The 16,612-nt window shown below is 45.0% G+C and overlaps 1 protein-coding gene across 1 annotated transcript in view; it reads right to left on the bottom strand.

The window, feature by feature from the left end:
• LOC139423691 (polycystic kidney disease 1a) overlaps positions 1-16,612 on the bottom strand; it is a 165,222-nt gene that overhangs the window by 20,973 nt on the left and 127,637 nt on the right. The window contains 7 exon segments of the mRNA XM_071175302.1: positions 576-628; positions 2,709-2,831; positions 4,724-4,850; positions 5,132-5,342; positions 5,650-5,793; positions 11,139-11,309; positions 11,443-11,635. Of these exon segments, the coding sequence (XP_071031403.1) occupies positions 576-628; positions 2,709-2,831; positions 4,724-4,850; positions 5,132-5,342; positions 5,650-5,793; positions 11,139-11,309; positions 11,443-11,635 (1,022 nt within the window).

The following is a 16,612-nucleotide window of genomic DNA, read 5'->3' on the forward strand; positions in this document are numbered from 1 at the left end:
GAGGGGGGAGAGAGCGGGAGGAGAGGGGGGAGAGAGGGAGGAGTGAAGGTGAGACCGGGAGGAGGGAGAGGAGAGAGGGAGGAGAGGGGGAGGAGAGAGGGGGGAAAGCAGGGAGATAGAGGAGGGAGAGGAGATAGAGGAGGAAAGGAGGGAGAAGAGATAGAGGAGGGACGAGGGGTCGAGTCAGGTCAGTGTTTATTTAAAGTGCATTTTAAACAGTCGGTCACAACTTCCACATTAGTACAATGGAAGAAGAGAGAGAGGGTTAATGGTTAACCAACACACACACACACACACACACACACACACACACACACACACACACACACACAGTAATTACAGATGCACACACACACTTTACGGTGTGTTGGAACTCTACTGGGATTTACTGAGACACAGAGAGATTATATCAGGACAACAACTCTCCTCTCTTTCTCATTCTCCTCACACACTCATTTTATACTGACTAATTATCTCTCTCTTTGTCTCTCTCTCAAAGCATAAATCAATCTCTCCATGGGCCTAATGAGAACTGTCAATCACTCAGCCGTCCTCGTAGCAACGGCAGAGCTCACCTCTTGGTGGAGGGCGTGGGGGGGAGGTCCACGTTGGTCTCTTCTGAATAGGTCTGGAGAGAGAGAGAGCAGGGGGGGGGTGGCAGAGAGGAAGATAAAGTATAACTTTCAAATCAGATCAAGTAAGGAGACAGACGATAAGATGAATATCAGAATTTACACCCTGTAGAAATACTACTTCTGCTGTTGTCTCACCTCTCTATAGCCCCCAATGAACTGTAGCTCCTCCCTTCTATCTAACAGTCGTCATCAATCATCTCCCTCTACTGTTTCTGGTAACATCACCTAGACAACCAGACCTAGACAACCAGACCTAGACAACCAGACCTAGACAACCAGACCTAGACAACCAGACCGAGACAACCAGACCTAGACAACCAGACAACCAGACTAGGACAACCAGACCTAGACAACCAGACCTAGACAACCAGACCTAGACAACCAGACCTAGACAACCAGACAACCAGACTAGGACAACCAGACCTAGACAACCAGACAACCAGACTAGGACAACCAGACCTAGACAACCAGACCTAGACAACCAGACCTAGACAACCACACCTAGACAACCAGACCGAGACAACCAGACCTAGACAACCAGACCTAGACAACCAGACCTAGACAACCAGACAACCAGACTAGGACAACCAGACCTAGACAACCAGACCTAGACAACCAGACCTAGACAACCAGACCTAGACCACCAGACAACCAGACTAGGACAACCAGACCTAGACAACCAGACCTAGACAACCAGACCTAGACAACCAGACCTAGACAACCAGACCTAGACAATCAGACCTAGACAACCAGACCGAGACAACCAGACCTAGACAACCAGACAACCAGACTAGGACAACCAGACCTAGACAATCAGACCTAGACAACCAGACCTAGACAACCAGACCTAGACAACCAGACAACCAGATCTAGACAACCAGACCTAGACAACCAGACCTAGACAACCAGACCTAGACAACCAGACAACCAGATCTAGACAACCAGACCTAGACAACCAGACCTAGACAACCAGACCTAGACAACCAGACAACCAGATCTAGACAACCAGACCTAGACAACCAGACCTAGACAATCAGACCTAGACAACCAGACCTAGACAACCAGACAACCAGACTAGGACAACCAGACCTAGACAATCAGACCTAGACAACCAGACAACCAGATTTAGACAACCAGACCTAGACAACCAGACCTAGACAATCAGACCTAGACAACCAGACCTAGACAACCAGACTAGGACAACCAGACCTAGACAACCAGACCTAGACAACCAAACCTAGACAACCAGACCTAGACAACCAGACCTAGACAAACACCTAGACTACCAGACAACCAGACAACCAGATCTAGACAACCAGACCTAGACAACCAGACCTAGACAATCAGACCTAGACAACCAGACCTAGACAACCAGACAACCAGACTAGGACAACCAGACCTAGACAACCAAACCTAGACAACCAGACCTAGACAACCAGACCTAGACAACCACCTAGTCTACCAGACAACCAAACCTGGACTAGACACACATCTGTCTGTCTACATTTCAGACAGCTCCCATCTCAACTGACCCGGTCTCCCGCTATATCAGGCCGGTGCACTACTTTATATTAAGAGTTATCTCTCTCTCACACACACACACACACACACACACAACACACACACACACACACACACACACACACACACACACACACACACACACACACACACACACACACACACACACACACACACACACACACACACACACACACACACACGTATACACATACACACGCATACACATACACGCCACGTACACACCTCTCTCTCACACACACGCCACATACACACCTCTCTCTCACACACACACGCCACGTACACACCTCTCTCACACACACACACACTCTACGTACACACCTCTCTCACACACACACACACTCTACGTACACACCTCTCTCACACACACACACACTCTACGTACACACCTCTCTCTCTCACACACACACACGCCACGTACACACCTCTCTCTCACACACACACACACGCCACGTACACACCTCTCTCACACACACACGCCACGTACACACCTCTCTCTCACACACACACACACACACGCCACGTACACACCTCTCCAGGGACACCGTTGAAGATGAGGAAGGAGCTTCCTGCCATGGAGTTGTCCAGGAAGTCATCTATCTCCACTGACTCCTGGTCCACCTGGGAGGACAGCACCTGTTCTACTGACACACACTTATACACACACACACACACACACACACACACACACACACACACACACGGAGCCTTTATGAAGGATTCAGGGATTTAAATGCATAATGGTGGAGATGTGACGAGTGGAGGTGTGTGTTCTAAAGGTGTGTGTTCTAAAGGTGTGTGTTCTAAAGATGTGTGTTCTAAAGGTGTGTGTTCTAAAGGTGTGTGTTCTAAAGATGTGTGTTCTAAAGGTGTGTGTTCTAAAGGTGTGTGTTCTAAAGATGTGTGTTCTAAAGGTGTGTGTTCTAAAGATGTGTGTTCTAAAGGTGTGTGTTCTAAAGGTGTGTGTTGTGTTCTAAAGGTGTGTGTTCTAAAGGTGTGTGTTCTAAAGATGTGTGTTGTGTTCTAAAGGTGTGTGTTCTAAAGATGTGTGTTGTGTTCTAAAGGTGTGTGTTCTAAAGGTGTGTGTTCTAAAGATGTGTTCTAAAGGTGTGTGTTCTAAAGGTGTGTGTTCTAAAGGTGTGTGTTCTAAAGGTGTGTGTTCTAAAGGTATGTGATCTAAAGATGTGTGTTGTGTTCTAAAGATGTGCGTTCTAAAGGTGTGTGTTCTAAAGGTGTGTGTTCTAAAGGTGTGTGTTCTAAAGGTATGTGTTCTAAAGATTTGTGTTGTGTTCTAAAGATGTGTGTTGTGTTCTAAAGGTGTGTGTTCTAAAGGTGTGTGTTCTAAAGGTGTGTGTTCTAAAGGTGTGTGTTCTAAAGGTGAATGTTCTAAAGATGTGTGTTCTAAAGGTGTGTGTTCTAAAGATGTGTGTTCTCAAGGTGTGTGTTCTAAGGGTGTGTGTTCTAAAGGTGTGTGTTCTAAATATGTGTGTTCTAAAGGTGTGTGTTCTAAAGTTGTGTCTGTCTGTTCTAAATATGTGTGTTCTAAAGGTGTGTGTGTATTCTAAAGGTGTGTGTTCTAAAGGTGTGTATTCTAAAGGTGTGTGTTGTGTTCTAAAGGTGTGTGTTCTAAAGGTGTGTATTCTAAAGGTGTGTGTTCTAAAGATGTGTGTTCTAAAGGTGTGTATTCTAAAGGTGTGTGTTCTAAAGGTGTGTGTTCTAAAGATGTGTGTTCTAAAGGTATGTGTTCTAAAGATGTGTGTTCTAAAGATATGTGTTCTAAAGGTGTGTGTTCTAAAGGTGTGTGTTCTAATGGTGTGTGTTCTAAATATGTGTGTTCTAAAGGTGAATGCTCTAAAGATGTGTGTTCTAAAGGTGTGTGTTCTAAAGATGTGTGTTCTCAAGGTGTGTGTTCTAAGGGTGTGTGTTCTAAAGGTGTGTGTTCTAAATATGTGTGTTCTAAAGGTGTGTGTTCTAAAGGTGTGTGTGTATTCTAAAGGTGTGTGTTCTAAAGGTGTGTGTTCTAAAGGTGAATGCTCTAAAGATGTGTGTTCTAAAGGTGTGTGTTCTAAAGATGTGTGTTCTCAAGGTGTGTGTTCTAAGGGTGTGTGTTCTAAAGGTGTGTGTTCTAAATATGTGTGTTCTAAAGGTGTGTGTTCTAAAGGTGTGTGTGTATTCTAAAGGTGTGTGTTCTAAAGGTGTGTATTTTAAAGGTGTGTGTTGTGTTCTAAAGGTGTGTGTTCTAAAGGTGTGTATTCTAAAGGTGTGTGTTCTAAAGATGTGTGTTCTAAAGGTGTGTATTCTAAAGGTGTGTGTTCTAAAGGTGTGTGTTCTAAAGATGTGTGTTCTAAAGATGTGTGTTCTAAAGGTGTGTGTTCTAAAGATATGTGTTCTAAAGGTGTGTGTTCTAAAGGTGTGTGTTTTAATGGTGTGTGTTCTAAATATGTGTGTTCTAAAGGTGTGTGTTCTAAAGGTGTGTGTGTTCTAAAGATGTGTGTGTGTGTTCTAAAGGTGTGTGTGTGTGTGTGTGTGTGTGTGTGTTGTGTCACCTTGCTACGACTCATCCTGAAGAGAGTGAAGACCAGCAGGTAGAGGGGGTAAATCACCAGACAGCTGACCACTCCCACAGCCACAGTCTCCACATCCACCACCACCAGACTGGACACTGCTACAGAGCTACAGTAGGACAACACAGTCAGTACTGGAACACACACACACACACACACACACACACACACACACACACACACACACAGGCATGGACACACACAGACATGGACACACACACGCACACGCACACGCACACGCATGGACACACACAGACACGGACACACACACACACGCGCACGCACGCACACACACACACAGACACACACACACAGACACACACACACACACACACACACACACACACACACAGGCATGGACACACGCACACACACACACACTTCCCCTACCTGTAGCTCCTATTGGCCACGGTGCTGTACCACATGGTGTTAGCCAGCAGACAGAGCTGTAGCAGCAGGGCGCAGCATGTCGCCCTCTGGAGGCGGGTAAAGGGACTGCGGATGGGCCGTTCCCATAGCGACAGCCACAAGTGACTCTCACACAGAGCACGCTGAAGCTCCCAGTTCAGGAGGCGGGGCAACCGACGAAGCTCTGCCTCTTCTGAAGGTCAGGACACGCCCACAGGAAGCAGAAAAAAAAGGAAGGAGGAATTAAAAGAGGAAGTAGTGAGTTTTGTATTAATGAACGGACCACTGATTTGTGATCAGTGCTCCTGTTCAAAGTCCAACTGTTATCCTTAACGGCTATGTGACAAAACTGTCCCTAGACCAGTTGTCGAGGCAGCAGTGTTGAGATGTGGATTGACTCCTGCACCATGTTGGAGACCATTTGGCTAAGGGTTTGACTACTAAACTATGAGGGTAGGGGCTAGGGGGAGGGGCTTAGAGCTCGGGGTTAGGGTCCTTACCTGAGACCTCCACCTCTATCTCCACGCCACCATCTGTCCTCTCGTTGTCCACTGACAGCCACTCCTCTACCAGGAAATAGTAACTGCTTCCTGTCTGTAGGTCCTTCACCAGGACGTACTGGAGCTTCCATGCTGGAGACAGACCTGGGAGGAGAGGAAGGGCACATTTACTAGGTTGCTTACGGTTTGACAATGAGATCTAGTGTAAGTATATGATAATAATAATGATATTTATCAGGGCCTAAATGACCACCTGCCAAGGCGGGGCTCCACAGCATCTCACTCACCTGTGTGAATTAAAAACAGTCTGATCACATGTACATTAAAATAAATGATGCATTAGCTGTTTTAATGTATTTATACCGTTTATATTAATCACACACAGTCACAAAACTACGACTCCCATATGGCCTGTTCCACCTCGCGCTGCAACACTGCCTGGCTGGGGGGCTGTGCTGGGGGGCTGTGCTGGGGGGCTGTGCTGGGGGGCTGTGCTGGGGGGCTGTGCTGGGGGCTGTGCTGGGGGGCTGTGCTGGGGGGCTGTGCTGGGGGCTGTGCTGGGGGCTGTGCTGGGGGCTGTGCTAGGGGCTGTGCTGGGGGCTGTGCTGAGGGCTGTGCTGGGGGCTGTGCTGGGGGCTGTGCTGGGGGCAGTGCTGGGGGCTGTGCTGGGGGCTGTGCTGGGGGCTGGCTGGGGGCTGTGCTGGGGGCTGTGCTGGGGGCTGGCTGGAGGCTGTGCTGGGGGCTGGCTGAAGTGAAACTTTGTCCTTGTGTTTCCTGGCCATTTCCATGGTTTTGTTCAGAGGCTAGGTTGTTTTTCTATGTTTGAGTTTCAACTGCTAGGAAAGACAACGCTTCTAGAAGCCAGACTCAATCTAACAGGCACAAACATCACTCTAGTCGCGTTACCACGGTAACCACAACGCTTCTAGAAGCCAGACTCAATCTCACAGGCACAAACGTGATTCTAGTCACATTACCACGGTAACCATAACGCTTCTACTAGCCAGACTCAATCTCGCAGGCACAAACTTTACTCTAGTCGCATTACCACGGTAACCAACACGCTTCTAGAAGCCAGACTCAATCTCACAGGCACAAACGTGATTCTAGTCACATTACCACGGTAACCATAACGCTTCTACTAGCCAGACTCAATCTCGCAGGCACAAACGTCCCTCTAGTCGCATTACCACGGTAACCAACACGCTTCTAGAAGCCAGACTCAATCTCACAGGCACAAACTTTACTCTAGTCGCATTACCTCGGTAACCTGAACATTTTTGTCATCCCTAATTATGCTCAGATCACTCACCTAATGATGCTCAGATCACTCACCTAATGATGCTCAGATCACTCACCAGTGACGTCCGATGTGTTTGTGCCAAAAGCCTCTCTCTCTCTTTACTAACCATAACGCTTCTACTAGCCAGACTCAATCTCGCAGGCACAAACGTCCCTCTAGTCGCATTACCACGGTAACCAACACGCTTCTAGAAGCCAGACTCAATCTCACAGGCACAAACTTTACTCTAGTCGCGTTACCACGGTAACCACAACGCTTCTAGAAGCCAGACTCAATCTCACAGGCACAAACTTTACTCTAGTCGCATTACCTCGGTAACCTGAACATTTTTGTCTAATGGTGCTCAGATCACTCCCCTAATGATGCTCAGATCACTCACCTAATGATGCTCAGATCACTCCCCTAATGATGCTCAGATCACTCCCCTAATGATGCTCAGATCACTCCCCTAATGATGCTCAGATCACTCCCCTAATGATGCTCAGATCACTCCCCTAATGATGCTCAGATCACTCCCTAATGATGCTCAGATCACTCACCTAATGATGCTCAGATCACTCCCCTAATGATGCTCAGATCACTCACCTAATGATGCTCAGATCACTCCCCTAATGATGCTCAGATCACTCCCCTAATGATGCTAGAGATCATTCCCCTAATGATGCTCAGATCACTCCCCTAATGATGCTCAGATCACTCACCTAATGATGCTCAGATCACTCCCCTAATGATGCTCAGATCACTCCCCTAATGATGCTCAGATCACTCCCCTAATGATGCTCAGATCACTCACCTAATGATGCTCAGATCACTCACCTAATGATGCTCAGATCACTCACCTAATGATGCTCAGATCACTCCCCTAATGATGCTCAGATCACTCACCTAATGATGCTCAGATCACTCCCCTAATGATGCTCAGATCACTCACCTAATGATGCTCAGATCACTCACCTAATGATGCTCAGATCACTCCCCTAATGATGCTCAGATCACTCACCTAATGATGCTCAGATCACTCACCTAATGATGCTCAGATCACTCCCCTAATGATGCTCAGATCACTCCCCTAATGATGCTCAGATCATTCCCCTAATGATGCTCAGATCACTCCCCTAATGATGCTCAGATCACTCCCCTAATTATGCTCAGATCACTCACCTAATGATGCTCAGATCACTCCCCTAATGATGCTCAGATCACTCCCCTAATGATGCTCAGATCACTCCCCTAATGATGCTCAGATCACTCACCTAATGATGCTCAGATCACTCACCTAATGATGCTCAGATCACTCACCTAATGATGCTCAGATCACTCCCCTAATGATGCTCAGATCACTCACCTAATGATGCTCAGATCACTCCCCTAATGATGCTCAGATCACTCACCTAATGATGCTCAGATCACTCACCTAATGATGCTCAGATCACTCCCCTAATGATGCTCAGATCACTCACCTAATGATGCTCAGATCACTCACCTAATGATGCTCAGATCACTCCCCTAATGATGCTCAGATCACTCCCCTAATGATGCTCAGATCATTCCCCTAATGATGCTCAGATCACTCCCCTAATGATGCTCAGATCACTCCCCTAATTATGCTCAGATCACTCACCTAATGATGCTCAGATCACTCCCCTAATGATGCTCAGATCACTCACCAGTGACGTCCGATGTGTTTGTGCCAAAAGCCTCGCTCTCTCTTTACTATGTAAAACAATATTTAGAAGTTGATCAAGTATTTTTCCAGCCTGCAGCAGACAGATTAGAGTCTTCTGTTTTCTGCAGCAGACAGATTAGAGTCTTCTGTTTTCTGCAGCAGACAGATTAGAGTCTTCTGTTTTCTGCAGCAGACAGATTAGAGTCTTCTGTTTTCTGCAGCAGACAGATTAGAGTCTTCTGTTTTCTGCAGCAGACAGATTAGAGTCTTCTGTTTTCTGCAGCAGACAGATTAGAGTCTTCTGTTTTCTGCAGCAGACAGATTCTTCTGTTTTCTGCAGCAGACAGATTAGAGTCTTCTGTTTTCTGCAGCAGACAGATTAGAGTCTTCTGTTTTCTGCAGCAGACAGATTCTTCTGTTTTCTGCAGCAGACAGATTAGAGTCTTCTGTTTTCTGCAGCAGACAGATTAGAGTCTTCTGTTTTCTGCAGCAGACAGATTAGAGTCTTCTGTTTTCTGCAGCAGACATTTGCTTTCCAACCTGTGTTTCCCTGCGATTTGTTTTTGAAATGTTGTGAAAGGCCTGTTTTGTCTGCATGCTGTCGTTCACTGACAGACGTACAGCACATCCCTGACTGTTGGCCTTGTTATTGGGCTACACACAATCCACAGCCAGGCAGTCTTTCAAAACTATTGATCCTCTGTGGCTAAATGATAGACCTTCTCATGGTGTAGTAGGACAAACTGGATCATTTCATTTCTTTCTGAACAGACAGCCTTGATTCTGTAACTAAATAAATGATGAAATGCAACGCTGGACAGACGGGAGTTGCAGGTTCATGTCTATCAGAACAGAGAGAGGGAGAGAGAACGCAGAAAGTGAATCTCATTGTAGTTCTGTGAGAGATACAGGCTTGCTACTCACACAGCCATGGCCACGTGTTGGTCTCAACCAGGGTGCGATGTTGCGCCAACTTCGAATACAACCCAAATTAACTCTTAGAATATCAGATCCAGGCTATAAGTCTACTTTTTCACACTACGTTTTAATTTTTAATTATAATTTTTTGAACTTTGATCTCTTCAATTCAAATGTTTACATTTGAAGAAGTACCGATGTTTCATGTCTGGGGAGGTACTGGACCCGGCCAAATAGGTTCTGGAACAAAACAGTCCAGAACTAAGCACTGACCACATTACTTCTTACTAATTAGTACATTATACTTTCTTTAGGAACATTACAAAGCATGTTCATCTGTTATTTAGTGTTTTGTTGGTTTAATTTCCGTTGATTGAGGGGGGGGGGGTAAAAATCCTCTGAGTGGCTGGTAGATTTTTCTTTCTATCTGCCACAGTGGCTGGTGGACCAAACATTTTTTTTACACGATAAAAATAATAAGAATAAGAATAATATGAATATGAATATTAATACTAATATGAATAATAATACTAATATGAATAATAATACTAATATGAATAATGATAATAATATGAATAATACTATGAATAATGATAATAATATGAATAGTACTATGAATAATACTACTAATATGAATAATGATAATAATATGAATAATACTATGAATAATGATAATAATATGAATAGTACTATGAATAATACTACGAATATGAATAATACTACTAATATGAATAATAATACTAATATGAATAATAATACTAATATGAATAGTAATACTAATATGAATAATAATACTAATATGAATAATAATACTAATACGAATAGTACTATGAATAATAATACTAATATGAATAATAATACTAATATGAATAATACTACTAATATGAATAATAATAATAATATGAATAATAATACTAATATGAATAATAATACTAATATGAATAATGATAATAATATGAATAGTACTATGAATAATAATAGTAATATGAATAATACTACTAATATGAATAATACTACTAATATGAATAATACTACTAATATGAATAATAATACTAATATGAATAATAATAATAATATGAATAATAATACTAATATGAATAATAATACTAATATGAATAATGATAATAATATGAATAGTACTATGAATAATACTACTAATATGAATAATAATACTAATATGAATAATAATATTAATATGAATAATAATATTAATATGAATAATAATATTAATATGAATAATAATACTAATATGAATAATACTACTAATATGAATAATGATAATCATATGAATAATACTATGAATAATGATAATAATATGAATAGTACTATGAATAATGATAATAATATGAATAGTACTATGAATAATAATACTAATATGAATAATGATAATAATATGAATAATACTATGAATAATGATAATAATATGAATAGTACTATGAATAATACTACTAATATGAATAATAATACTAATATGAATAATAATATGACATTGTACTTGTAACATGCTTTTCAAAAATCCAAAGTACCTCCATGTGTGTTAGTGTGTGTGTTAGTGTGTATGTGTGTGTGTGTGTGTGTGTTAGTGTGTGTGTGTCCTCCTACCCTTGTTGTCGTGCCAGACGCGGATCTTCCAGACGCTGCCCAGGCTAGTTTCCGTGGCGATGTGGAAGATGTCCAGTCCGTTACGTGCGAAGGCCCCGGGGCTGTCCAGGTGTCGATGCCCGCTACGCCCCTCACAGCCGTACACACTGATGCCTACATGTGCCGACGTGCCTAGCAGACAGGGGGAGGAGTTAGATATACACCGCATGTAATAATGATGTGATACGTTTCTGCACTTTGTGAATAAAAGTCTAATTGATTAAAAGTCTAATTTATTTTGAATCCGTAACCTTTGCCTTCTCACCTGCCCCGCGGCCGAAGCCGGTCTTGACCTGCACCTCGTACTTGAATGTTCCGTCGTGTCCACAGAGCGGCACCGTCCCCGCCCTCCTCAGGTCCAGCTGGTCCAGTTTATGCAAGATGGCCGCCGCCACGGCGTAACACAGCAACCCCACCACACACGTCAACAACACCACGAGGCTGGGAACCCCACGCTCCTAAAGGACGAGAGGAGAGAAGAGTGGGAGAAGATGTGTGTGTGTGTGTGTGTGTGTGTGAAAGTCAGCTGATTTCACAGTAGGGCATCGTAACATTACAGTGTGTTTCCTCAGGCGGTTGGCTTGGATCAGATGCGTCAACATAAATCACATGTTATTGGTCACATGGTTAGCAGATGTTAACGCGAGTGTAGCGAAATGCTTCTAGTTCCGACAGTGCAGTGATATCTAACAAGTAATCTAACACTTCCACAACAACTACCTGATACACACACATCTGAAGGGATGGAATGAGAATACGTACATGTAGCGGCAAAGGCAAGATGCAATAGATGGTATAAAATGAGTAATGGGGCGGCAGCGTAGCCTAGTGGTTAGAGCGTTGGACTAGTAGGAAGGTTGCAAGTTCAAATCCCCGAGCTGACAAGGTACAAATCTGTCATTCTGCCCCTGAACAAGGCAGTTAACCCACTAGGCTGTCATTGAAAATAAGAATTTGTTCTTAACTGACTTGCCTAGTTAAATAAAGGTAAAATAAAAAATATGTAAACATTATTTAAAGTGACTAGTGATCCATTTATTAAAGTGGCCAATGATTTGAGTCTGTATGTCTGTCTCTGTGTTAGTGGTGGCTGTTTAGCAGTCTGATGACCTTGAGATAGAGGCTGTTTTTCAGTCTCTCGGTCCCTGCTTTGATGCACCTGTACTGACCTCGCCTTCTGGATGATAGCGGGGTGAACAGGCAGTGGCTCGGGTGGTTGTTGTCCTTGATGATCTTTTTGTCCTTCCTGTGAGAACGGGTGCTGTAGGTGTCCTGGAGGGCACCCCCGGTGATGCGTTGTGCAAGCCAAATTTCTTCAGCCTCCTGAGGTTCAAGAGGCGCTGTTGCGCCTTCTTCACTACACTGTCTGTGTGGGTGGACCATTTCAGTTTGTCCGTGATGTGTACGCCGAGGAACTTAAAACATTCCACCTTCTCCACTGCGGTCCCATCGATGTGGATATGGGCGTGCTCCCTCTGCTGTTTCCTGAAGTCCACGATCATGTCCTTTGTTTTGTTGACGTTGAGTGAGAGGTTGTTTTCCTGACACCACACTCCGAGGGCCCTCACCTCCTCCCTGTAGGCCGTCTCGTCGTTGTTGGTAATCAAGCCTACCACTGTTGTGTCGTCTACAAACTTGATGATTGAGTTGGAGGTGTGCATGGCCACGCAGATGTTAATGCGAGTGTAGCGAAATGCTTGTGCTTCTAGTTCTGACAATGCAGTAATAACAAGTAATCTAACTAACAATTCCAAAACTACTGTCTTGTACACAGTGTAAGGGGATAAAGAATATGTACATAAGGATATATGAATGAGTGATGGTACAGAGCAGCATAGGCAAGATACAGTAGATGGTATCGAGTACAGTATGTACAAATGAGATGAGTATGTAAACAAAGTGGCATAGTTTAAAGTGGCTAGTGATACATGTATTACATAAGGATACAGTCGATGATATAGAGTACAGTATATACGTATGCATATGAGATGAATAATGTAGGGTAAGTAACATTATATAAGGTAGCATTGTTTAAAGTGGCTAGTGATATATTTACATCATTTCCCATCAATTCCCATTATTAAAGTGGCTGGAGTTGAGTCAGTGTCAGTGTGTTGGCAGCAGCCACTCAGTGTTAGTGGTGGCTGTTTAACAGTCTGATGGCCTTGAGATAGAAGCTGTTTTTCAGTCTCTCGGTCCCAGCTTTGATGCACCTGTACTGACCTCGCCTTCTGGATGATAGCGGGGTGAACAGGCAGTGGCTCGGGTGGTTGATGTCCTTGATGATCTTTATGGCCTTCCTGTGACATCGGGTGGTGTAGGTGTCCTGGAGGGCAGGTAGTTTGCCCCCGGTGATGCGTTGTGCAGACCTCACTACCCTCTGGAGAGCCTTACGGTTGAGGGCGGTGCAGTTGCCATACCAGGCGGTGATACAGCCCGCCAGGATGCTCTCGATTGTGCATCTGTAGAAGTTTGTGAGTGCTTTTGGTGACAAGCCGAATTTCTTCAGCCTCCTGAGGTTGAAGAGGCGCTGCTGCGCCTTCTTCACAATGCTGTCTGTGTGAGTGGACCAATTCAGTTTGTCTGTGATGTGTATGCCGAGGAACTTAAAACTTGCTACCCTCTCCACTGCTGTTCCATCGATGTGGATAGGGGGGTGTTCCCTCTGCTGTTTCCTGAAGTCCACAATCATCTCCTTAGTCTTGTTGACGTTGAGTGTGAGGTTATTTTCCTGACACCACACTCCGAGGGCCCTCACCTCCTCCCTGTAGGCCGTCTCGTCGTTGTTGGTAATCAAGCCTACCACTGTTGTGTCGTCCGCAAACTTGATGATTGAGTTGGAGGCGTGCGTGGCCACGCAGTCGTGGGTGAACAGGGAGTACAGGAGAGGGCTCAGAACGCACCCTTGTGGGGCCCCAGTGTTGAGGATCAGCGGGGAGGAGATGTTGTTGCCTACCCTCACCACCTGGGGGCGGCCTGTCAGGAAGTCCAGTACCCAGTTGCACAGGGCGGGGTCGAGACCCAGGGTCTCGAGCTTGATGACGAGCTTGGAGGGTACTATGGTGTTGAATGCCGAGCTGTAGTCGATGAACAGCATTCTCACATAGGTATTCCTCTTGTCCAGATGGGTTAGGGCAGTGTGCAGTGTGGTTGAGATTGCATCGTCTGTGGACCTATTTGGGCGGTAAGCAAATTGGAGTGGGTCTAGGGTGTCAGGTAGGGTGGAGGTGATATGGTCCTTGACTAGTCTCTCAAAGCACTTCATGATGACGGATGTGAGTGCTACGGGGCGGTAGTCGTTTAGCTCAGTTACCTTAGCTTTCTTGGGAACAGGAACAATGGTGGCCCTCTTGAAGCATGTGGGAACAGCAGACTGGTATAGGGATTGATTGAATATGTCCGTAAACACACCGGCCAGCTGGTCTGCGCATGCTCTGAGGGCGCGGCTGGGGATGCCGTCTGGGCCTGCAGCCTTGCGAGGGTTAACACGTTTAAAGGAGAGACCGCATGTTTTCGTTGCAGGCCGTGTCAGTGGCACTGTATTGTCCTCAAAGCGGGCAAAAAAGTTATTTAGTCTGCCTGGGAGCAAGACATCCTGGTCCGTGACTGGGCTGGATTTCTTCCTGTAGTCCGTGATTGACTGTAGACCCAGCCACATGCCTCTTGTGTCTGAGCCGTTGAACTGAGATTCTACTTTGTCTCTGTACTGGCGCTTAGCTTGTTTGATAGCCTTGCGGAGGGAATAGCTGCACTGTTTGTATTCGGTCATGTTACCAGACACCTTGCCCTGATTAAAAGCAGTGGTTCGCGCTTTCAGTTTCACACGAATGCTGCCATCAATCCACGGTTTCTGGTTAGGGAATGTTTTAATCGTTGCTATGGGAACGACATCTTCAACGCACGTTCTAATGAACTCGCACACCGAATCAGCGTATTCGTCAATGTTGTTATCTGACGCAATACGAAACATCTCCCAGTCCACGTGATGGAAGCAGTCTTGGAGTGTGGAGTCAGCTTGGTCGGACCAGCGTTGGACAGACCTCAGCGTGGGAGCCTCTTGTTTTAGTTTCTGTCTGTAGGCAGGGATCAACAAAATGGAGTCGTGGTCAGCTTTTCCGAAAGGAGGGCGGGGCAGGGCCTTATATGCGTCGCGGAAGTTAGAGTAACAATGATCCAAGGTCTTTCCACCCCTGGGTCTAGGGTGGCAGGTAAGGTGGTGGTGATATGATCCTTGACTAGTCTCTCAAAGCACTTCATGATGACAGAAGTGAGTGCTATGGGGCGATAGTCATTTAGTTCAGTTATCTTTGCTTTCTTGGGTACAGGAACAAGCTTCCATCTTGAAGCATGTGGGGACAGCAGACTGGGATAGGGAGAGATTGAATATGTCCGTAAACACATCAGCCAGCTGGTCTGGGCATGCTCTGGGGCCAGTAGCTTTGGGAGGGTTAACACGTGTACATGTCTTACTCACAACGGCCACGGAGAAGGAGAGGGGAGGCCTGCAGTCCTTGGTATGGGGTCGCATCGGTGGCAATGTATTATCCTCAAAGCGGGCAAAGAAGGTGTTTAGTTTGTCTGGAAGCAAGACGTCAGTGTCCGCGATGTGGCTGGTTTTATTTTTGTAGTCCGTAACTGCCTGTAGACCCTGCCACATACATCTAGTTTCTGAGCCGTTGAATTGCGACTCTATTTTGTCCCTATACCGACATATCGTTTGCTTGATTGCTTTGCGGTAGGGAATAACTACACTGCCAACTATCTACAGTTTCCCAGTGGCTGTACAGACACCAACAACATATCCCGAGTGAGCCATGTTTCCTTGAAACAGAGAATGTTACAGTCTCTGATGTCTCTCTGGAAGGCAACCCTTGCTCGAATTTCGTCTACCTTGTTGTCTAGAGACTAGACACTGTTGAGTAATATACTCCGAAGCGGTGAGAGGCAGCTCCGTCTTCCTCTTCTGCGGCGACGTTGTTTTGGGTCGGCCTCTGGGATTAGATCCAATGTCCTGGGTGGTGAACCGAACAAAAGGATCCACTTTGGGAAAGTCGTATTCCTGGTCATAACGTAGATAAGTTGACGTCGCTCTGATATCCAATAGTTCTTCCCGGCTGAATGAATAATAACACTTAAGATTTTCTGAGCTGATAATGTAAGAAATAATATATAAAAAAAACAAAATACTGCATAGTTTCCTAAGGACTAGAAGCGAGGCGACCATCTCTGTCGGCGCCATCTGTGTGTGTATTATCAGGTGTGTGTGTATTATCAGGTGTGTGTGTATTATCAGGTGTGTGTGTATTATCAGGTGTGTGTGTATTATCAGGTATATCTCTACTTTAAAAAAAAAAACCTTTAAGCTTTATTTAACTAGGCAAGTCAGTTAAGAACAAATTATTATTTACAATGACGGCCTACCGGGGAACAGTGGG

Source organism: Oncorhynchus clarkii, chromosome 13, assembly GCF_045791955.1.
Source record: "Oncorhynchus clarkii lewisi isolate Uvic-CL-2024 chromosome 13, UVic_Ocla_1.0, whole genome shotgun sequence".
NCBI classification, from domain to species: Eukaryota; Metazoa; Chordata; class Actinopteri; order Salmoniformes; family Salmonidae; genus Oncorhynchus; species Oncorhynchus clarkii.